The sequence below is a fragment of the Dysidea avara genome, chromosome 7, assembly GCF_963678975.1.
Source record: "Dysidea avara chromosome 7, odDysAvar1.4, whole genome shotgun sequence".
NCBI classification, from domain to species: domain Eukaryota; kingdom Metazoa; phylum Porifera; class Demospongiae; order Dictyoceratida; family Dysideidae; genus Dysidea; species Dysidea avara.
In genome coordinates this window covers 7,610,533-7,634,468 of record NC_089278.1, presented here as the reverse complement: position 1 = coordinate 7,634,468, position 23,936 = coordinate 7,610,533, and the positions used below count along the sequence as shown (strand labels likewise).

Sequence of the window (23,936 nt, the reverse complement as noted above, 5' to 3'; positions counted from 1 at the left end):
AGTGTAGTAAGTGTATAGGTACTGTAGCTAGCGTTGTTGTAGCAGTACTTTTGTAGCTACTGATCTAACAATGTGGTAGCAAAGACATGCTTCTCTCGAGGCTTCTCTATCTCCTGCGATGCCGAGAGCGACCGTATTTGCATTTTCAGTGAACTCCAGTAGCAGAGGTTATCACGTATATCAAAGTATTTGGCCAAATCCATCACGAGACAAACTAGCTGATGTGCGAACGGGAAGCCGGTTGCCAAGGAGTGCTTACAACTGTGGAACACATTCCTAGGAAGATCTCCAAAGTCAGCTCGATCTTTATTGTGTGGTGGTACGCCTGACTACAAGCTGACCTTCATCTCTTAGTTCTAGTTACTCAATGTGCTTGTGTGATTATCTAAAATAATTGGCAAAAAAAACTTTGGCGGATTGAACGCTATTAGCCAAATTCGACAAAAAAATTTACCGCCAATGTTTTTTATTATACGGTAGTCTATCTTAACAAATATACACAGTTTAGCAACCACTACAAAAACGAGTCCCACAATACAAAGCTCTATGTCACTCAATACGAGTCAAGGCGTATCGTTTCTTTGAACTGGCTAGGCATCAAAGTCATTGGCAAACCATTTTTCCCGGTCAATATGCGAGTTAAACCCTGAGCGGCGCCTTTGAACGCCCACGCTAAAGTGCTATATAATGGTTTATACCAGCCCATGTACTTGCACTCAATATATTTGGCTTTGGTCCTCTCTCCTTGCAACCAAGAGATAGCTATTATTAGTAAAGTACAAATATGCACATCTTGGGCGTTTGGGCTCCTTTGATAGGACATTATGTCCTGCCAAATACTATTATGGTCAGACATTGGCTAATTTGTCCAGAAATTGTCCAAAATTGTCTGATGTACAACGTTATCGGGAGCACTGGTGTTTTGATAGAGGATATTTCCTTTTCTTAGTTGTACTACAAGATTACATTTCTGAGTTACTCATCCCTGAATTTCATCAAAATATTTTTCTTCCTTCTCTATTCTATTTCTTCTTTCTGTTCCTTATGCTTTCTTGTTTTCCTACATTAGTATACTAGTATACCGTATAGCACAAAACATTGGTGGCGTAAAACTTTGGCGAATCGTCAAAAAATGGTATTGGCAAAAAAAACTTTGGCGAAATGCTCCACTGACTATCCAAGTGTAAAACATTAGCGAAACAGTCGAGCCCGGCCAAATTCTCCGTAACATTCACTACACCAAACGGAGAACCTGAACTCCAACGCATATTATAGTGTGGTATAGCCACACCCTCGCTCTGCGAGGTCTAGTCTGTATCAAAACTATAACAGCTGTGCACAACCTTTGTGCCTCTATGAATATAACTATAGCTATATTAAATTCATATCCTTACAGGTCATGTAGCTGGGACTGTAACGTGACGGTGGGAAGTAAATAGAGTGTGTGATTGGCTCAACTGATCCTGCAGCATCCACATGGCGGGTTTCAACTTCATATTTTCTGTGGAATCTATGATACGCGGATACCATGAATACCAACTAATATGGAATGATCCAATAATTGGCGAGGAACTTGGATGTGAGCGTGAGCCTGGCAACAGTCACGATCCGTATGCTGTGGCTGTGAAGAAAGCAATAGGAGGAAGTGACCGAATTGTAGGTCATGTGCCAAGAAGAATATTGACGATTTGCTCGTTATTTATTAGGAGAGGCGGATTGCTCGTTTGTATAATTAATGGAGTTCGAAGGTACTCCTCGGATTTGCCTCAGGGTGGTCTAGAAATACCTTGTAAATTAATCTTCAAGTCCGTTAACGCCGATGAATGCCAGAAAGCTAAGAAACTGATCCAGTCCACACTGTCAGTGGAAGTGTTTGAAGTTTGTGCACCTACTCGACCTACCAATCAACAAGCATTGCAGCTGCAAATCAAGGACAGGAACTTGTGGTTTCCTCAGAGCAACCTTGCGAATTACCTGTTGTAATTGTACCTGAGCAGCATAATGAAGGTCCAGAAGAAGCGCCACCTCTGAGGAAAAGGGTTAAGTGTATTGACACAGAAAGAATCATAATGGGAGAAGAGTTGTGTGATATTGAGATTAATTTTGCACAGCAACTATTGAAAGAACAGTTTTCAGAACTGAATGGTTTAGTGTCGACATTATACCAAGACAGACGGTTACAAATGACTGAAAGTTTAGTCAGGAACAAAGTCCAGATCATACATTGTAAAGGCAGACGCCATTGGATAGTTGCCACAACATTGAATTGTCAGCTTGGTGAAGTCAGAGTTTATGATTCATTATTTCAATACTGTGACAAGGAAACAGAACATGTGATTGCTAATCTGTTCCAGGTAGGGTCAGAGAAGCTCAAGATAACAGTCTCGCAGTCCCAAAAACAGAAGGGAGGGACTGACTGTGGGATTTTTGCCATAGCTTTTGCAACAGCTCTTGCATTTGGGGATAAATTTAAGCAAATTACAGCTGAAGCAAGAATCAATGAGAGCACATTTGATCAACTGCTTTAACAAGCATCGTATTTCCCCATTCCCACGTACGTAATGTTGGCAGAACACTTTAGATACTGAGTTGTAGTATATTGTAAATAATTTCAGTCTTAATCTATTTACACTGTGACCAAACTACACTAGTTATACATGTCAATTGATTGTCATTAGTATATAATCAAATTGAAACTAATCAGATTAAAGTTACAGCAGAATGTCATTATATGCTAGGCACTATAAGCAGTGTTTGGTGCAACAGAATCTGCAGACATCAAGCAGTTAGTGATCCCAGCTTCTTTGAACCCATTCTTTATTATTTTAGGCTTAGTCTTGAAGTAATTGTACATGGACTCAATCCATCCAGCACTTAATGGCTTAACTGTGGATAGTTTCAAATCTACTGCTTGCATTTCTGACTCTTCCTGTAGCTGAGAACACAGCTGCTTAGCATACCAATCTTGGAACCTGGAGCGCAAGAAATCCTTTGCTGCCTTATTGACACTTAAATCAAGTGGTTGTAATCTGTCCGTGCAATTTGCAGGGAGCAAAGCAACATTGATTGTGTAACTGTCAAGCAGTTTAAACATAGAAGAAGTGGTCTGTGCTTTGAAATTATCAAAAATGAGCAATGCAGGTTGGTTGGATGATAAATTCAGTTCAGCTCGTTTTCTGTTAATATAAGGTACCAAAATCTTCTCAACATACTCTTTCATTGTGAATTCATTGGACCAATGGTTATCTGAATGGGTTATGTGCCACGAGGAAGGAAATTTATATTGAGGCAGACATCGAGTCGTTTTACCTTCATAAATTAATTGAGGTGGCAAGAAATCTCCTGACATTGACCCAGCAAATACTGCAGTAATCTGCCGTTTATCATCCTTAGCCACTACCTCAACTCTTTTTGCTCCTTGCTTTTCCATTGTCCAGGGAGTAACTGGTACATAATTAAGAGCAGTCTGATCAAAGTTAATCACAAGCTCTGCAGGAATGTCATTCATGGCAACGATGTTCTTAACGTCTAACAGGAAATCCTCTTTCACTTCTTTGAACCGTTCAACATCAACTTTAGCTTTACTGCAGGCTTTTCTCTTCACAAACCCCATCCACTTCAGTAAATATTTTGCCCAGTCCTTTGATAACTCAATTTCAGCTCCTTTTTCATTATCTGCAAGAAGATTTGCATCTTTGTACAACAAAATACCTTGTGCGCTGCCGATGACTACAGAAGTATTAACGGCTAAGCCCCGCCTCCTTACATCTTTGATGTATTCCTGTACTTGGGTGTCTATATCAGCCCCTAGCAGCAAAGGCCGCCCTGTTTTCTTACGAGGCAATTCTTTTACCTCTTCTGGTTCTGTCTGTTTCGTGGGCTCTTCATCAGAATTTTCCGAGGCTACATCGGAGCCCTCATCTTTCGGCTTGGCCTTCTTTGATTTCGCCTTAGGTTTCAATGTGTCCTTGTACAAATCTTTCAAGCGTCTTGCTGTGGTTTCTTTGAGAGGAAGTTTCGGATATTTCTCAGCATAATACCTTAGAGTAGCTGTTACGCCATGTTCTGCAGCTCGCTTGCCTACTTCGTATCGTTGACCTGGTGTGAGATAAAAATATGGCGAACGACCACGTGGCACTTTGGTCGCCTCTGTAACTTTTGCATTAGCCAATTCAATAGCTTTAGCTGGAATTTTTCTATTGAGCGGCCCATCTGGATCAGGAAGATTCGGAGAAGACGATGATGGAGTCGGCACAGGTTTAAAGTATTTCAGAATACCAGCCATTCTAACGTTAACTCACGCAACACCTATACTATAGCTAGTCTGCATGGCGACTGGCGCGGTCACCCCTCCGCATAGAGTGGACTCGAGCCGGGTTCCTCTTTATGCGAAGGGGCGGCCGCACCAGACACAATTAAGGCTAAAACTTTGGAGGTTAAAACTTTGGCGAATGGAAAAATTATTCGCCAAATTCGCCAATGTTTTCCACTGACAAAATTTTGCGCTATACGGTACTCAACTCAGTTTGGGTACTGAATAATAATAAGAAATTCGTTACTGTTTTGTGGATATTGTTTGCCCTTAAACCACAAAGAAATTTTGGGGAATGTGTGTTTACACAATGGCACACGTGGCAACATTAGGTGGGATAACTTAAAATTTATAACCTAAAACTACACATTGATCAAAGGTCTGTTCACTGGACTACTTGGAGAAGGTTAAATGAACACTGTAACAACAGCGGCTTACTTGTTGTAAAGCGATGAACAACAGCGAGTCACATCTCTGTGTTTCAAATTTCTTGCCATGACTTTAATTTTGATTGTGGGTTTACTCATGTGAGTCATATATGGCCTGATAGAAAGTTTAATGGCAAAACAAACGGAGCTTGTTGCAAGTTGATAAGAGCAACCACCATCAAGTTATAGATCATTTTATAAAGGTATGTAAAGGGTTTACATGTTTCCTTACCAAAAGTTATTTACACAGCTAGTTTTGGCCTTACTGTTTAGCATTAGGGAAAATCCCACATCACAAGTAGAATTACATAAATTACATGGATGCTTCAAAAATCACCGAGCTTTGTGCAAGGCACGTACATGTATTTCTGGCCTATGCGGGTTTAAGGGTTAAAGAGGACATTCATTGAAGTATATGTCAAGTAGTTGAGAATCTTTGTATCTAGTAATCTTCTTACAATTGACAATACTGTTCAACATCCAATGGATTTACAAATATGCGTGTACTGTAGAAAGTGGAAGAGCTGGTAACAGTTAATCGTGTAGCTTATAGTTTGTAGCTTATAGTTTCCAAACGTATTGACAATTAGTTTTTGAAAGGTATCCTTCAAACAGGAAACGCATGAGGTAACCGCCACCTTAATACAATACAAAACTTACTGTTTGTGCTATTAACACTTTATGGACAGCCAGTGAAACTTGCTTCAGATATATAGTTGAGATGATTATGTGATGTATACAACTGTGTCCTAGAATCCATTGTCTCTTAACTATATTTCAAGGGATGTATGAATTTTGTGTAGATCATCTGATAATTGTATTTGTGAATACGATGCTTTCTCTTGTACTAATTACAGTGAGGATATCTGCAACACTCCCCGTGAAGAATTCTTCATGTGTCCACTGTGTGATGAGAGGTGTGACTTCTGGTACTATCGAGACACTTGTAGTGCTGCACACGTATTGTTCCTGTTTGATAATGGTGGCACAGTTTTCTTTGCTGCTTTCATGTCCCTTTGGGGTAAGCTCATAATCCATCCCTAGACAGGTTGCTTTACTATGACATTGTTTGTTGTTAGCTGTGCTCTTCCTCGAGTTTTGGAAGCGTCGACAGTTTGTACTCCAACATGACTGGGATGTACTGGGATATGAAGATGCAGAGGTACATATATACTGGGAGATGTATCGGGTTGGAGATATAGTGAAAACGTAACATACAATTTCATTGCAGCAGTGTATCATACAGTACAATAGTACTGTATAGTAGAGACCACAAAGTTGTGGGCATAGCCCATGAATAGAAATCATCCAAAAACTAACTTCACTTTTCCCAGAAAATGATGAGGAGGCAGTATTGGTTAGGTAAAACTAAGCCCTTCAGATCAACCTGAAATGCTTTCAACAAGTTGTTACGGAATTTAAAAAAAAAAAATTAACGTAATTTTGTACTGACTGACTGACTGATGCCTTCAGACAAGCGTAACTTGATAATGGCTAAGGCTACTGGCTTTGCTGGTTTGATTTTTTCACTGTTCAGCATCGCTTTGGCATGAGAGATGCCTTTTGGCATACCGCAGTACATACTAAGCATTCTTCATGGACTTACCAGTGTCCTCCTTTGTGTCCCATTCTTTTTTTCTGACAGCGAAAAGTGTCAATTTGGCAGTAGCACGTGATGGCTTCCCTTCATAACAGAAATTGTTCGTATTTTTCGTAGTGGCTACTTAAATTGCAGGGGTGTTTTTCGAACAGTTCTTGATTTGTACTGCTGTATAAAGAGTTGAAAAGAGCCAACAACGAAGTGTAGTGGATACTTCACTTTTCAGATGATAATTGATATAACTACGGTGCGTGGCGCCATTTCTTTGTGGATTGCAGAGGTGCTCTTCAAACAGTTCTTGATTCGTAATGTGTTGTGTAACGGGTTGAACATAGCTGACAACGAAGTGTAATGGATACTTCAATTTTCAAACGATAATTGAGGTGTGCAGCACCATTTCTTTCTTTTGATGCGGTATGCGTGGGTTCACCAATCATAATAATTATTCACAAAAAAAGGTTAACAAACAAGAACACAAAAAAGTTTAGAATTTTCAACTAGAGTAGGAACCATAGCACATTGATTAAAAGTACTGAAATGTGCATGATATTAAATCACAGTAAAACAATAAGAAGTGTTATATCCCTACTGTGCATTTCCATTGTGGTATCTTGAGCATAGTAGGGATATAGCACTTCGCATTGTTTTACTGTGCTATAATATCATGCTCCACTCCAGCTTGTTTCAGTACTTTTTATCGATGTGCTATGGTCCCTACTCTAGTGAAAATTCCAATTTTTTTTGTGTACTTGTATAAGTAAGGCTGATCATTCTATTAAATCTGTTATGCTCTAGACACCGCAGTTTAGTGTGTTTAGTGTTTGCTGTAATTGTTAAGGAACGACCTCGACCAGAATTTGAACAAGAAATCAAGAGGAGAATTAGGAAGTTGGAGTCAATAGGACAAGGAGAAAAGGCTAAGAAATATCGACAGTTTAATCCTGTCTATGAGGTATTTAGCTTAGCTGCTACTGTTGTGTGTGTATTAATTATATTTGGGTGTTTTATTGTAGAAAGATGAATTGATCCAACCAGATACTGAGTATATTGCAAAGATTGGGACAGCGTTTAGTGTTCTTGTCTCCATGGTAAGGTTTACCATATGTGACAATCAGTGTTAGTTGCCAAATTTCATTTTTAAGCATGGGCATATGAGTAAATGCACCTTTGAACTGCATCTTTATGTTGTGCATAAAACAAATTGTTGTCATTAAACACAACATAAGAAAGTTGCCACATGATTATCATAAAGCCTATTTATTACGAGCAAGTTAAGCACTTTGTGGTAGCAAATATTTTCCAACAAAGGTAAGAAATTCATCAACTACACTGTCACAAGAGTGCTATGGAGGGGAAAGAGAAGCATGTGTTACTGAAACTTGAGTGGCACTTTAGTGGTCATCTGGATTTTCGGCCTGCAGTATATCAATTCATAACTTCGCTGCGAGCTCATGTATGCCAATACACTCAACACCAGGTGATACCAATTCTTATTCTATTGCTTGTACAGCAATGTACAGTATAGCTTGTTGAGATTTGATGTTATAAGGCTGATTGTAGTAGCATGTGAAAATTCTTTTGGCATCACTCTACGCAGAACTTTTGGTGTATTAAAGGTAAGCTCTATTACGAATCCATTTTCCTATAGTATGTGCAGGGTGCAATGACCATCATTCAACTCTGTGTCAAGTAGACACCACAGTGCCTGCAGATTTCAAAATTTTGAAAAGAGCAAAAGTCACTATAACATCAACAGGCAGTACAAAAAATCTTTTCTCAACATGCAGCCCTATGTCTACTACTAATCATTTATATTACACAACAACAGAGGTCTTCCTCACTAGTATACGAGGATAAACTGATGCAAAAAGTATTTTAGACTCTCTAGCATACCATCCTAAACCACAATTGACACTTTTAAGGCAGTTTCTGTATTTTGATCTCGAGTTCTTGTGTGCCATGCTGAACTTGTGTATTTTTCTCAAGTGGATATGTGTACTCTGTATAATACTTACAGTAGTAAAAGTCCAAGTCTGTACACTCAGGAATTCACAAGTGCCGTAAGGTGCTTGTGAACTCTTGGTACTCTACTGAGTCTGATAGTTAGTGTTGCACCTGAATACATAGATTGTAATAAAACACCAAATTGTATGTGGTATTATGTATTGTATATGTACACAGGTTCTGATTGTGATTGCAATAGTGTTTGCAGTGTTGCTGTACCGACTAGCTGTAGCAGGAGCTCTTTATAGAGCAGTGCAGAATGTTAATGGTGGACCATCAGCTGCTGACTTTGTCGTGTTGTTAACTGGATCAGTGCTCCAACTGCTTGGGATTTTGGTCATGAACAAGGTAAATTGAGTGTAAACATTATTGTTTATTCATGCACCATAAAGGTTTGCATTTCCCGCTAAAAATCAATCAAAGACAGTTTCTATAAATTAACAAAATTTTCTGTTGTCTGACTTATTAATTCCCTCAAACAACCGTAACTCAATGGTGCTATATGCTTACCACTGCTTGGACCCAAGATAAGCCTTTTGCTTACTGCAGCAGCTACACTGATGAGAACACATTGATTGATGGTGTGGCTTCTATAATGAATGAAATAGTGTAGCAAACTTCCTACATTTGAAGTGCTCCTAGTACTGGTCCACACAAGGTACACATGTATGATGTAACGGGTAGAACATGAACTGAAACAGCCACTATACTTCTTTCCAATTGTTGAGAGACAGAAAAGAGCAATGCAAATGGACTGAAGCACACATAACTTGGGTTCGTGGAGGTACTGAGATGCTACTACAACACCCCATACTTCGGATGCCCAATATGTAGCCCAGAGACTCAGGCATTTTACAAGTATGGTGAGTATATGGTTGGTTTATGGCTTCTCGTAAATTCTTGGCATTCCCTATAAACCAGTCATATATTCTAATAGAACATTCAGCAAAATATGAAAAATATGTTGCAATACAAAACATAATAGTTCTGCCATTTTCCTGCAAGAAAATGACAGGCACAAACTGACTTTGAGGCTTGTACTTGTATATACAAATATATACAAATACACAGTGACATCTAGTTCAAAGCAGCCAAGCTGCAAGAAAAGGAGTGTAACTTGGTATCATACAGTACAATAGTACTGTATAGTAGGGACCACAAAGGAGTAGGCGTGGCCCACAAAAACATAGCCCAAAAACCAACCTCAGTTTTCCCTGACAATGATGAGGCAGCATTGGTTAGGTAAAACTAAGCCCAAACGAACTTTTAGATTGACCTGAGAAACACTTTCAACAAGTTGCTACGGAATTTAAAAACATATTATTAAACAGAATTTTGTACTAACTGACTGCCTGACTGACTCATTGCTTCAGACAAGTATAACTTGGTAACGGCTAAGGCTACAGGCTTATTTTTCACTGTTTGATGTCGCTTCGGCCCAAGAGGTGCCTTTTGGCATACCGCAGTACGTATAATGCATTCTTCATGGACTTACCAGTGTCCTCCTTTGTGTCCCATTCATCTTTGCTGACAGTGAATGGTGCGGTAGCATGTGATGGCTTCCCTTTGTAATGGAAATCATTTGTATTTTTCATAGTAGCTACTTTGATTACAGAGGCGCTTTTCAAACAGTTCTTGATTTGCAATGCTGTGTAACGGGTTGAACATAACTGACAACGAAGCATAATGGATAATTCACTTTTCAGACGATAGCTGAAGGACGCAGTGCCATTTTTTTTGATGTGGTATGCGTGGGTTCACCGGCCATAATAATTATTAAAAAGTGAACAAGTACACAAAATTATTTGAAACTGTCAACTCTAGTAGGGACCATAGCACATCAATAAAAAGTACTCAAACAAGCTGGAGTAGTGCACGATATGAAATCACAGTAAAACAGTAAGAAGTGTTATATCCCTAATGTCTCTTCTTATGGTATCTTGAGCACAGTAGGGATATAACACTTCTTATTAGTTTACTGTGTTTTAATATCGTGCACTACTCCAGCTTGTTTCAGTACTTTTTATCAATGTACTAAGGCCCCTATTCTAGTTGAAATTTCCAAAAAAAAATGTGTGTGTGTACTTGTTAAATGTATAGGTGACAGCCAAGAAATGGCTGCAGTGATATTAACTTCAGTTTTATAATTTGCTGTTTCACCACCTTTAATATTGCTAGTTGGTCATTTTTTAAAGTTACACTCTACACTGCTCCGCTGTTTTGGATTAGATAGTGTCTACTTTGTATATCAATTGTCACTTGTTTGTTCTTGTCTATAGCTATATGAATACTTTGCTACAGAACTGACCAAATGGGGTAAGTAATAAGCGTGTAATGTATACAGCAAAGCATCACATGATCACCTTGTTATAGCGTGTGACATAATCTACGTTGCACTGTATGTGTACATTATAAGTAGTACTGTATGTTAAGGATCATAACACACATTCTCACAAAAAAAAATTTGACCAGAAACCAACCTTACAATACCTTCACAGTGCCTTAGCAATATTGGTGAAGTATAACCAAGCCCAGAAGTGCTTTTTTTACAACTCACATTAAGTTGTTACAATTTAAATGGTTTTTTGTGGAATTTTCTGCTGACAGATTGACTTGCTTAATTAATGTCTTCAGACAAGTGTACCTGTGACTCGATAGTGGCTAAGGCTATGGAGTTGATTTTTTGCTGTTTGAACCCGACAGCTGCCTTTTGGCATCCCATTTGTATGCATCATGGACTTACCTTTGTCCTCCTTTGTGTCTCGTTTGATTTCGATTCGCAATAGTACATATGTCTTTGCTATATTTTCCTTAGTGACTTGATTAATTGCAGAGACGCTTCTCGTACTGCTCATTGTTTGAAACACTGTGTAGTTGGCTGGAAATAGCTGAAAATAAAGCATAATGGCCACTTCACTTCTCAGTAATTGATATAGTTTATGAGGCATGTGTTCAGACATAAAATTAATTGCATTTCGGAAGGCTCCGTCTCTATCAACATGTAGTGAACATAATTACGGCAATTTAAAGAGTTCACGTCACTACAGACAAAAAAAAATGATGTCATCTTCCAGTATCCAGACTATATAAACTGCCATGTGTCTTCTCTAACTCGGCTTTTTATTTGCTGTGACAGCGATTCGTTTCTACTCGGTACTCATCGAACAATGTCAAACCCCGACAACAGCTCTACTGAAAGACTACTACAGGAACTGCTCTCCAAGGTTAATAATACCTTGACAGAGGACGTTAATGTTCTGAAGGCGAAGGATGGCAGAAAAACCTACCCCCAGAAATGCCTCTGTAATGGTGACAGTGAGGGAAACGGTGGTCATGATGGTGACAATACTGTAGATCGCGATGGTGATTTCTTGGATGAAGAAAACATCCGAGGAGGCTGGAAGCAATGGCTCCCATACCACCCGATTTCTACTTTCTGCCCGATTTCTACTTTCTGAGGGAGGCAAGGCCTTCTTGGAGGCCACCTTTGACTCCTGCCTGGACTATAAAGGCAGGAAGCCCAGATCGCCAAATATGGCGAGCCTGATTGTAAGTGGACAACCTGTCCCAAGATATCTCCAGTAGTGGCAGCGACCCTCCCCAATACTGCCATTAAGGACAACAAGTTGGCACCGCCATTAAGACAAGTTGGCCTTCCTAACCCAAGAGATGTACATGGAGGCCATTGCTCCGCTTACAGCTCTCTTGGAGAACATGGATGATGAATCCTTCACCCTCAAGGAAGTCATCCCCATGACACAGTCGGCCATTCAGTTGCTAGGAGGCGCTGCCCAACATCACTCTTCCCAGAGGAGGAAAGCTATTATGCAACATCTGAATCCCCAGCTGCAGACACTGATGAAAGATGAGGATTTTAAAGGATCTCAGCCCCTTTTGTTTGGTGAGGAGTTTGGAGAAAAGGCCAAGGCAAGGATAGAAGCGGTGACTGCCCTGAAGAAAGTCGTGAACCCCCTGGTAGACAAAGGGAAACATGAGGGTTTTCAAAAAAGCCACCCTCAACGAAACAGCTAGGGCCGTCAGGGTGGCAAAGCAAAATACTATGGCCCTGCAAGCAAGCCAAAGAAGGAAACAGGAACAAAGACCACACAAGGGAAGTCTTGACTAGTACTTTTGATTGTGTCAACACCACTTGTTACAATTTTAAATACAATTGTAAACCCTACCACATTGTCAGCACAGGTGGCTTCTCTGAAGCATCACCTGGTGGTGTTGATGAGTCAGATGGATTTAAACCATCACCAGCCCAATGTTGGCTGGAAGGCTGGCCCAGTTCATAACAAACTGGGAGAAAGTAATGCAATACCGATGGGTCCTGCTAGCCATAAGGCCCATGCCAGCAATAAACTGCTCCATAGAGCAAAGGGAAATGATCTCCAAGGAGATCAGAGAATTATTGGCCAAGGGTGCAGTGGTAGAGACCACCCGTTCCCAGGAAGGCTTTGTGTCACAGGTCTTCCTGGTAGCAAAGAAGGAGGGTGGACAGAGGCCAGTGATAAACTTGAAGGCACTAAACGTGTTTGTGAAGCACAAAAATTTCAAAATGGAGGGACTACATATCCTTCCCAACCTCATCCAACCATAGGATTGGATGATAAAGTTGGATCTGAAGGATGCTTACCTTCAGATACCAATCCTTCAGTTCCAATGGGCACTCAAAACCTACCAGTTTCAGTGCCTCCCATTCAGGTCGAAATCAGCCTCACGGGTTTTCTTAAAAGTAATGAAACCGGTGGTGGGAGCACTCCGACACATGGGTATTCGTCTAGTCATATACCTGGACGATATTCTACTGCTACACCAGTTGAAAGAGGAGCTGGTTCAGCTGACTCCACTGATTTGCCAGCTGTTCGAGGCTCTGGGCTGGTCGCGAATCAGAAGTCGATACTGACTCCAGACTAGGAACTGGAGTTTTTGGGTTTTCAGATAGACACGGTCAGACTACAGTTGATCTTCCCAGCCGAGAAGTTGAGGAAAATAAAACAGCTTGCTCAACATCTCCTTCACCAACAGAGTGTTACGGTAAGGGACATAGCAAGGTTTGTTGGGAAGGCCTCAGCATCAACACAAGCTGTATGGCAAGCTCCCCTTCACTACAGAGCACTGCAATTTTCAACCAACTAGGTGTCTTGGGGAGAATTACTCCATGGAGACCAAAGACATGGCAATGAAATTCAGTGCCAACCTGATCTTAAACATGGAGGCCCAGAACAATCTGAAGTGGTGGTGTGCTCTGGACAGAAAAGTCCAACTGCAGTCTCCCCTCCTGCCCCAGGTGCCATCCATGACCATAGAATCAAACGCCTCCAACATGGGATGGGTAGCCCAACAAGGCCACTACCAGACAGGTGGGAAATGGTCCTTAGAGGGAGCCACTCACCATATAAACTATCTAGAACTACTAGCTGCATTTCTAGTACTACAGTGCTTTGCCAAGCACAACAGTGGGGTCACAATTCAGATGAAGTTAGACAATGTCACAGTGGTGGCATACATCAACAAATTAGGGAGAACACATTCCCAGATACTTTGTCAACTTGCACTGAAGATATGGGACTGGTGCATTCAGAGGGATGTCTTTCTGGTGGCAGAACATCTGCCAGGGAAGGACAATATAACAGCAGATCGGGAGTCACGATCAAAGGATCACTGCGACTGGATGCTAAATCCCCAGATCTTCAATCAAATACAACGGCAGATGGGCCCCCTGCAGATAGACTTGTTTGCATCCTGACTGATGAAGCAACTACCCAACTTCTACAGTTGGAGACCAAGATCCGGAAGCGGTTGCAACAGATGCTTTCAACCAAGATTGGGCTCAGACGAGGGGATTCGCCAACCCCCCGTGGTGCTTGATAGCGCCAGATAAAGAGACAGATGGCAAGAGTGGTGATAATCACCCCCTTGTGGGCATCACAACCATGGTACCCGACAATTCTGGGAATGTTAGAGGATTATCCCAGAATTTTACCAGCAAGGGAGGATCTAGTGATACTCCCAACGGGTCAGGAGTTCATAATGAGCCAAGGAGTTCCAGAGTTAGTGGCATGGCCCATATCCAGAAATCCTTTGCATCACAAGGAATTTCTTCAGAGGCTTCAGCCCTCCTCCTCACATCATGGAGACCCGAAACACAGTCAAACTAAAACTCCTTGCTTTTGAAATGGTCTTTCTGGTGTTCATAGAGGAATAGAGATCCCACTGTGGACCTATAGCAGACATAGTAAACTTTCTAGCTGAACTATTCAAAGACAGATATCACTACCGATCACTGAATTCCTACAGATCAGCAATTTCAGCACTACACTCGAAGGTTGATGACTACTCGGTGGGGCAGCACCCTTTGATTACTAGGATGCCTAGAGGTGCGTTTAATGAGAGACCGCCTGTGGCAAAATATTCAACCTTCTGGGAAGTAGGTGTGGCATTAAGCTATTTGAAAAGATTGTGTAAGAATGACACATTGTCACTCCGCCTGCCTACACTGAAGTCAGTTATGCTGTTGGCCTTGACTAAACCAGCTAGGTCTGTAGACTTAAGCATCTTGTGCTCACTACTTTATGGAAGCAGGTGTTACCTTCAAGGCTCAACACTTGTCTAAGCAGAGTAGGCCATCAAAGCCTCTGGCAGACTTCTTTTATCCTAGATATCCAGAAGATCAGACAATTTGCCCAGTGACAACACTGCAGGCATATGAGGCTAGAACAAAGGAATTTAGAGCGTGGTCATCAGAGAATAAGAAATCCTTGTTGCTCTTGTCTTGGATTGGGAAACATGACCCAGTCACTAGCAGTACTATAGCCAGATGGCTAAAAACATGTTTGGCGGAAGCAGGTACAGGTATTGATACTAGCATATTTAAAGCTCATTCATTCATTTCAAGCTCCACAGCTGCAGCTGCTGGGGTAACAACAGCAGACATCTTGAATGTAGCAGATTGGTCGTCAGCAATGACATTCCAAAAGTTTTACTTTCGTCAAACCAAGGAATCAGTTGGCAAATCATATTTTGGGACAGCAGTTTTGTCATCTGTCCAAGCTTCAAACTTACTGAATGGCTCAGGGCATGCAGTGCCTGCATGCTATTAAGAATTACATGAAGAAGGTGAAGTTGAAATATCAACATTTTCCACCCCCTCCCATACAGTTATAGGTAACACTGTTTGCAATTGTTCTACATAATAGGTATAATTGATGTTTTGGATCATACTTCCAGTAGAATTGCAGCTTGAAGTCTACAAAGAGCCAAGTTAGAGGAGACACGTGGCAGTTTATATAGTCCGGATACCGGAATATGGCATCATTTTTTTTTTTTTTGTAGTCATGTAAACTCTTTTAAATTGTTGTGATAGTATGTAATTATGCTCATTACATGTTGATATTTCAACTTCACCTTCCTCATGTAATTCCTAATAGCATGCAGGCACTGTGTGCCCTGAGCCATTCGGGCATGCCTAGCACCATTCTTTACTTTCAAGCAGTATGTGTAGGTATGCCTATTATTACAAAAGTAAGGACAAAAAAGTGACTTTACATTCGATTAAGGATTATAGAAATACAAAAAGAGAAGTGGCCTACACCTGCAGATATACTAGTGGACATTTAATCATAACTGGATTAGGTATTAAATGTATAGACAACCTCCCTTGTTTCACTACTTTTTATTTCTATGATCCATCATCAAACTTAATTCCCATTTACTTGTGTTTTTATACCCATAACGTCCTTTTCTGATTGCAACACTTATTTCACACCTTTGTAGTTGTCTACATACATGCATTGTATACATCTGTGTATTCAGTCTTAACAATTTATAACACAGTGAGATCATAAATCTGTTTTTTGAACTTGACATTTACGTTTGCTTGGTTAATTGTGATGATGTACCAAAATAAAAGATTTTGCCGATTATCTGATTAGCCAATATCGAAATTTACTAATTACCAATCCGATGTTTATGTTTACTGTAATTCCTCACATACTTTGTAAAACTTTATTTTTGCATTATTTTTTTGATGAAAACAATATCATTTGGGTCATTAAAATTGATTGGCTAATATTTACCGATGCCAATAGTGCTTAAATTTGGCTGATGAACTGATTTCTGACTACTTACCAATTAATCGGTGCGTCATTAGTTAATTGCCTTGTAAAGTATTGACTAATCAACAATCCCACACAAAACATGTCTGTATTAATTGTGTTGTTACAGAACTTCATCGCACACCTACCGAATTTGATGACAACTTCACTGCTAAGATGTATGTCTTCCAGTTTGTTAACTTTTACTCCTCCATCTTTTATATTGCTTTCTTCAAGGGAAAGTGAGTCTATTGTGTGTGTAGTTTGTGTGTGTGTTAGTTCACTTGTGTGTAATATTGTAGCTTTGTCCTTGATTTCATTATTGACAGTACGTAAAGAAAACTTTTCCAAATAAAAACAGGAACCTTCATTTATTTACATAAGCCTTTGTATATAATGTGTAATGATTGCAAGAGTGTATTCTATTTGATAGTTTCACTGGTTACCCTGGAGATTATCAACGTATTGGAGCCCTTCGTTTGGATGAGGTTGGTAGTATTTTATATGAACAGTTTGTGTGTAGTGTTATTCATCACTTTGTTATAGTGCAGTACTTATGGATGTTTGCTGGAGTTGACCATTCAACTATCAGTGGTGATGTTGGGTAAACAGATCCTCAACAATTGTGTGGAGCTGGGAGTACCGTAAGTCACAAAGCACAAAGAACAGCACTGCAATATGTGTGCTGTACACAGATTAGGCAAGCGTTTTTGGGCCTGGTATAAACGTTATCGTCAAGAACAGACCGAAGAGGATGTGTTTACTCGATGGGAAAAGGATCACGAACTGCCACCATTGTCAGACCATGGATTGTTTGAAGAATATCTTGAGTTGGGTAAGGACATGTTGATGTTTTCTTGTACTGCACATATGATGTCATACTGTTTATTGTTTTCTAGTGGTACAATTTGGTTTCATCACCATCTTTGTTGCTGCATTTCCACTGGCTCCATTGTTTGCCTGGCTAAACAACATTGTTGAGATAAGACTGGATGCCTTCAAGTTTGTTAGTGTGCTGCGTCGACCTATCGCTGATCGTGCACAGGATATCGGTGAGCAGATTGTGTCTAGAAATGTTACCTAATCAACTGTCACCATTCACCCTTACTGCTTCATTTTTCATCCAGGTGTGTGGTACACTATTTTGGACATTGTTGCTAGACTAGCAGTTGTTACTAATGTGAGTAGCAAGTATTGGTGTGTTATGTTCATCCTTTGTACATGTATGCTCTTCCTATTGACAGGCCTTCCTTATTGCAGTCACTGCTCAGTTTATTCCTCTCCTAGTCTACGCGTACCGTGATCCAGCTCCAGATATAAGAAAGGCATCACCAGCCTATATGAATGATAATCTACAGAAAAGTCTTGGAGGATATGTAGAGTACACCCTTTCTCCATTTGATGTTGAAGTATTGATTAATGATGATAACAACCCATTTCCACTGCCATCTGCAATAGCTTTGAATTGGTACAATGGCACAGATGATGCAACCGACTTTTATTTCCAACCTTATCATCTGGAGGTTGATTGTTTTACAAATGCATCTGTTTGGGATTATCCAGCTAATGAAACCGATGACTTTCCTTGTGTTCAGGATTGTAATACAACTGAACCAATGAGAAAGGCTTACTTTAAGGAAAGTTCATGGGACAGGTTTACTGCACGAAATGGCATTGGTGATGCTAGACATCCAGATTACCGGCGATGTATAAATGAGAGTTATCCATGCAGGTTAGTGCTTTGTGCTTTATTGGTTAAATGTTTGTGGTGTTAATTGCTTTGCGAAGGAATGTGTAATGTAACTTTGGCTACCTCATAACCACTCTGCTACTGTCAATATATAAGTATATCTACAGTACACTAGTTCAGTTTCAAAATGTGTGTTTCAGATATTAACCCTTGCAGGGCCGAGGGTTTCAGTAGTTGTCTTGTGTGGATCTGTGTGAGTTTGTCTGTTACCACTTTAACTGCTATCTACCTCATTAACAGTTTAAAAACTAGACTTTTGTCTTAATGAGTTTAACAAATGAAACATGTGGATTGTTCTGCAAATGCTTTATTCAAAAGTTATGGCAATATTTTGCTGTTCATCTTGGCCTTTGATAAACTCTTGATGTACAAAAGTGATAGCAAGAAAATCCTTTCAACCATGGTGTACTAGATGTAGTGATATTCCACTGATTCAGATGAGGGATTGACAAAACCAGCTACAAAGTTTCACTGAAATATTCAAATGAGATAAGATTTCCAATAATATCTTAATTATTGTTATACCACCAGTGATCTAAGCAGCAGTCTGCAACATTTCAGGTTTTTTTAGACCAGTCTGCCTCGTGTAACATAGCTAGTTTCAAGGTTTTCTCCCATGCAGTAATAGACAATTACACATACTGGGCCTGGTAAGTTAGTTATTATGCACCCAGTGATAAGTTACTTATCACCCAGCACAGCACTTAAAATGTGATATGATGATTATAATTGTGACTGGGCCTGTAAAAATAGGGCATGTGGGCACATGATTTTTGCCTATGTTTTCAAACTTCCAACACTCATTTTGGTCTGAGGTCTCATGCACTCAGGCAGAAACCTTTGGTCTGCCCAAACACTACGTATATGTGTTAATTGTCAAAAATTGGTACTAATAGTTGATGGAAAATAATTGGAATGATAATTACTAATTACATACTTTTGTAGTTTATCCACATAGGAGCCCCTTAATAATTTCAAAACCCACTCAAGTAACACAATGAAAATGGCGTGTAAACTTTACGAGTGTTTAAAGCTGGTAAATTAGCTTTCATTAGCAGAATGGATTCTTCTTGCTTGAAATTTTGCTGACATGAGTGTGTGGACATACACGCAGGCACACAATTTTCCTAAACAGTTTCAGGAATGTGGTCATCATGTACAGTTCTAAAACCATATTACAAAATCACCAGTAAACTACAGTTAAACGCAACACAAATAAAGCACTATTGTGCAAAACCCTCAGAGCAGTTGCGATAATATATTAGTAGTGAACCACTTAGACGGTGTGTTTTTCTTACCAATAGTCAGTTCTCACCAATATTCAGTGTTTGAATAGCCTCAGTTCTCTATCTTCTTCTGTGTTACAAATTCTGTTTGTATTCTGATTTGTAAACATCTCACCCTCAGCCCTCAGTACAAATCAAATGTGTTATAACAACATGTTGAAATCAATGCATTTCACTTGATAACACTTGTTAATAATATGATCTTGTACTACTACTGCTACTACTATACAAAGGTTCCGAGGACTTAGAGGAGAGCACGGTAACTTTAGAGACTTCTACTGGATCAGTTGGACTGCCAGATTGTCCTTTGTTGTTTGTTTTGAGGTATGTACAATGGAAATATCAACATCATTAGTAGTGACACACAAACATCATGCAGTATTGTACTTTTTGTATTTGCACCGCTGTATTCACATTGTGTTTTACTTTCCGTTTAGCATGTCATCTTTGTAATTTCTTCAATCTTGGCTTTCCTTGTTCCTGATGTTCCAGGGGAGGTGCAGAATGAGATAAAGAAGGAAAAACTACTTGCCTATGAAGCCGTACATGCCAAGCTTGCTGCAACGTCACCCAACCACCGATCTGCTGACGTTTACGAGGGTGACGATCTTTAGCATCAATGAACTGTTATTGACTGTACTTTGTGTAGATAGTAGAGTTGACATTTTATTCATTAGGACCATTTACAGCATCACATGATGCAATTGTTCATTGTTGTATTATATTCATGCACATTTCACGTGTGGCAGAGTGCTTATTTTCAAATTTAATTCATTTTTTGTGCTTTTGCATAATGTGTTTGAAGATGACAAACTTTGAATTATTTATTGGTTTTTCCTTTAGTGTGCATTGCAGGTGAAATAGTGTCAATACCTGTAGACTATTTGTAAACTTATTGAAACAATAGACAACTCTGATCTGTCTTTAGTGCTGAAAGTTGATCTGAACTAAATGTTACAATGTGTCCATTGTGCACACCAAGCTGAAACATGTTGACTGCTCTATTAGATTAGATCCCATGTAATATCCCCTAATGTGATCAGTCCCCTAATGTGATTAGCATAAACTGCTACCTTCAATGCCATGGGTTAATCCCCTCTTGATTACAATATTAGTACTTAATATGCAAAAATGACAGTATATACAAATAATTGTGATGTAGTTAGTGTACAGGTTAAGTGAGTTGTGCCTTTTGTTCCATCTTGATAGCTAACTGATCAACCTCTCCTTCCAGAACATGTTCAGTCTTAGACCAAGTTCTGGTGAAGGGATCATATTGTAGACTATATTCAGTACCTTCAGTGGACAAGTATCAATACATATCATCATGAATATCATAAAGTAACTAACGTTGCTCCTTGTGTGGATCAAAACTGATAGTGAGAGTAGGCTCTCCATAGTGGCCTTGGAACTGGATGAATATCTTCACCATACTATTGTCCTTGTGTTTCAACCATACCACTATCGGCTCAGCATTAAATGACTCAACCTCTCCTTCAACTGAGAAATCTACCTGGTAGGATAAGTGTGGTAATCATTACATGTATATTCTGCTTGGGGTTTATTCATAACACATGCACACACACTTACTCGTTTCAGGTAAGAGAAAGGATGACCTTCCATATCAGTACCAGCTACCTCCACCCTCTGACCTTTAGGAGTTATGGTAGTTGATACGATTAACTTCCTAATAAATGTATGACATTAACACAATACAAGTTCCTTGTGGTAGCTACCTGTGAAGTTTGAAGGTAGGTATATCAAGTGACAGCTTCTTAGCAAGCAATTGGGTCACATCATCACATTTAGCAAATATCCTCAAAGAAGCCACATCGTCTAGTGGAGTACGTTGAAGATTAACTATTACCAAATCACCAGGGCTGTTTTTCCGAGTAGCCACATTCTGTATTGAAACAAAACATTATTAATGAACAAATGTAGCACTAAACACATACTAGAGGTATATCTGCAGCCGGTGTTACAGTAAGACTTGAGCCATACACCAAACAAAGATCTGCCACAGCTGCATGTTGATAGCTGGCCTCCAGTGTATCTGTTGTTTGAAGAATGTGACATGCACATGACATGGCGTGTTAATGCTGCTTACCCACTGGTAAGGTTTCTCCAAAATGGATTATGGTATCTTTCAAATTCCCCTTGCATTTAGGGTCATCACATTTGCGACCAGTTAGATGGTTACGCAGTCCAATGGAACACCTGTAATCTCTTAAGTACTCATGATCACATTTTTCACACTTCTCCAGGTTGCTGTTCCCATGAAGCTCAAACAGAGCTAAAGAATTATACTTGTAAAATGTGCAAGTGAAAGGCATGTAGGCACCTTTTTTAGGAAGTCCACTTCGTTTGTGTAGTCCATCAGTATTCTGACTAACCACACCCTTCAGAATTCCTTCCTGTAGAGTTTGATGACAGCAAATGTCATGCGGGTGCAGATGATACCAATTAATATCCAATATTAGCCTATTTCCAACAAACACACACACACACACACACACACACACACACACACACACACACACACACACACACACACACACACACACACACACACACACACACACACACACACACACACACACACACACACACACACACACACACACACACACACTCCTTTAACTTAAAGCAGGGCACAGAAACATACATACAGATACACACTTGTTGCATCTTGACTAGCAGCATGTGAGTTGATGAAGGAATGGCTTTTGTAGTTGAAGTGGTCTTGTGGGTAGCTCCCCTAGCCTGTTTGTGGGCATTTAACTCCCACACACCAGGACCAGTCTCCAACTTGGTGTCCATGCCACTGCGAAAATCAGGAACTACAACAAACAATGACAACCAGTTCCATCATACATCATCACCACTTACTTCCTGTAGAAGTGCTCACACCAGCACCCTAAAATAACAATAAGATTAATTTCCATTACAATTCTGAGGGGTCCCACACCAACTGGAATCCCGTACATAACATTTAAAGGAATCTCAAATGGAACGATCTTTGTGTTTCATCAATGTCAGGTAAGTTAAAATCAAGAAACTTTGGTTCAGAATCAATGGGATTCAGAATCTCATACAGGGATATAAAGTAGTTACACTTGGGCCATATCTTAGTTATCGCCCTCTAGCATTGCCTCAGACTTGGGTATATAATACAATATTGCCCTCATACTGGGATATAACTATAGCATCAATTAATAATACAATACAGTTGTGCCGCTTTATAAGTCATACACAGAAATTTCAGCTTTTCTGCATGTTTTTATTTACCTGCTTTACCAGTTTGGCACTTAGGAGGCAGAGCCTGTACGAGGTACTTACCATGAGCGAAAATCGTTGACTAAAGTGAAACAGGACAAATACCTAGAAGGGTTTGAAAAAATCCATCCCTAGTCTGACTTTGATCTGTAGGCCACCCGGATCAGGGGCAGATCCAGACTTTTAAAAGGGGATTCCACTTTGGAATTGCAACTTCAGTCTAGCTGTAAGTTGAAGACCAAAAATAATAATAATAATAATAATAATAATAAGGTCATCACCTGCTGACAATAGCTGCCCTCACCAACTATATTTCCTTGTTTATAACTAGATACATAGCCTGCTACACTGCTCCTCAAAAGACTACTGTGACTGCTCTATTAGAGTATCTCGAGTAAGAGAGGCTCTTTCAAAAGGGGGTTCCATGGAACCCTTTGAACCCCCCCCCCCCCCACCCGATCCCAGATACCGGCCAAGCTCCACACTAGATGTGTGTCTGTCTGTGCCGGATCTATCTTAACTTGAGCACTAGTCTCGAACCCAGACCACAAGGACCCAGAACCCGAACCCAGGCCACAATTCGAGACTACTTGAGCACAGGGTCACAGGGGAGAGAACCATCACTAATAATTGATGAGAAAACATGCATGATTACAAACAAATTATATATTATGTGTTATGTGTCCTCGGACAACATGCGACCACATGTCTGACAGGTATATCTTAACTGCCTCAGTACCATAACAGTTAATTGGCTTGTATACACGGCACTATCTGTCGTAGAAATTTTTCGTGAGTGATACAGCTACATGCCTGGACATGCAGTTGTGCATGGTCCGGGGCAAAAGAAGGCTGGTTGCGAGAAGCTAACTGTGTAGATCTGTAATAGACTAACCGTGAAGGCGATGAAATGTTTGCTCTTTTTCACAAGTTCTACAAGTCGATCTACTTTTTTCTCCAGCTCTTCTGGCGAATCAAAAAATTCTTTCTTGTCTTCATCACTCCTAGCGGTGTGTGCCATCGTGCGGATACCAAACTTCTATTCAGCGTTGGTAGCTAATACAGTGAACTTGTTATTGCAATTTGAGCCATTTCCTTTTGCGTCCCTTTTATCCATTCACCCTCCATGCATCGTCATGATCTAAAAATAGCACCTATTATGTCATGCAGCAATACGTAGC

General features: G+C 40.0%; 2 protein-coding genes across 3 annotated transcripts in view; one reads left to right on the top strand and one right to left on the bottom strand.

The window, feature by feature from the left end:
- The window catches only part of LOC136261991 (anoctamin-7-like), a 34,927-nt gene extending 14,644 nt beyond the window's left edge, over positions 1-20,283 (top strand). Inside the window, exons 10-24 of the mRNA XM_066056109.1 lie at positions 5,598-5,761; positions 5,820-5,902; positions 7,179-7,292; positions 7,354-7,428; positions 8,522-8,692; positions 10,624-10,660; positions 16,574-16,685; positions 16,877-16,931; positions 16,990-17,087; positions 17,139-17,278; positions 17,343-17,495; positions 17,571-17,623; positions 17,688-18,175; positions 19,713-19,803; positions 19,917-20,283. Coding sequence (XP_065912181.1) covers positions 5,598-5,761; positions 5,820-5,902; positions 7,179-7,292; positions 7,354-7,428; positions 8,522-8,692; positions 10,624-10,660; positions 16,574-16,685; positions 16,877-16,931; positions 16,990-17,087; positions 17,139-17,278; positions 17,343-17,495; positions 17,571-17,623; positions 17,688-18,175; positions 19,713-19,803; positions 19,917-20,093 — 2,011 coding nt within the window. The 3' untranslated portion in view covers positions 20,094-20,283. The remainder of the gene's footprint in view (positions 1-5,597; positions 5,762-5,819; positions 5,903-7,178; positions 7,293-7,353; positions 7,429-8,521; positions 8,693-10,623; positions 10,661-16,573; positions 16,686-16,876; positions 16,932-16,989; positions 17,088-17,138; positions 17,279-17,342; positions 17,496-17,570; positions 17,624-17,687; positions 18,176-19,712; positions 19,804-19,916) is intronic.
- A 293-nt stretch (positions 20,284-20,576) lies between these two features.
- Positions 20,577-23,891, bottom strand: LOC136262004 (NAD-dependent protein deacylase sirtuin-6-like). 2 transcript variants are annotated; one of them, XM_066056137.1, is made up of 10 exons: positions 23,705-23,891; positions 22,369-22,396; positions 22,159-22,319; positions 21,821-21,893; positions 21,587-21,772; positions 21,435-21,532; positions 21,216-21,382; positions 21,070-21,166; positions 20,830-20,992; positions 20,577-20,775 (listed from the first exon to the last, which is right to left on the bottom strand). In XM_066056137.1, exons 1-10 carry the CDS (start codon positions 23,774-23,776, stop codon positions 20,654-20,656), a joined length of 1,167 nt encoding a protein of 388 aa, XP_065912209.1. In that variant the 5' UTR covers positions 23,777-23,891; the 3' UTR covers positions 20,577-20,653. The 2 variants fall into 2 exon arrangements, with proteins under 2 accessions (XP_065912209.1, XP_065912208.1); XM_066056136.1 differs by having other exon boundaries at positions 23,651-23,890.
- Positions 23,892-23,936: the final 45 nt, after the last annotated feature.

Bases quoted from the DNA above. Each gene is read 5' to 3' on its own strand.
- LOC136262004 (XM_066056136.1), bottom strand. From the start codon at position 23,776: ATGGCACACACCGCTAGGAGTGATGAAGACAAGAAAGAATTTTTTGAT. The intron at 21,894-22,158 runs GTGTGTATCTGT...CAAACTCTACAG, and splicing joins TGCTAGTCAAGATGCAACAA to GAAGGAATTCTGAAGGGTGT. The intron at 21,383-21,434 runs GTATGTGTTTAG...GTTTCAATACAG, and splicing joins CGGCTGCAGATATACCTCTA to AATGTGGCTACTCGGAAAAA.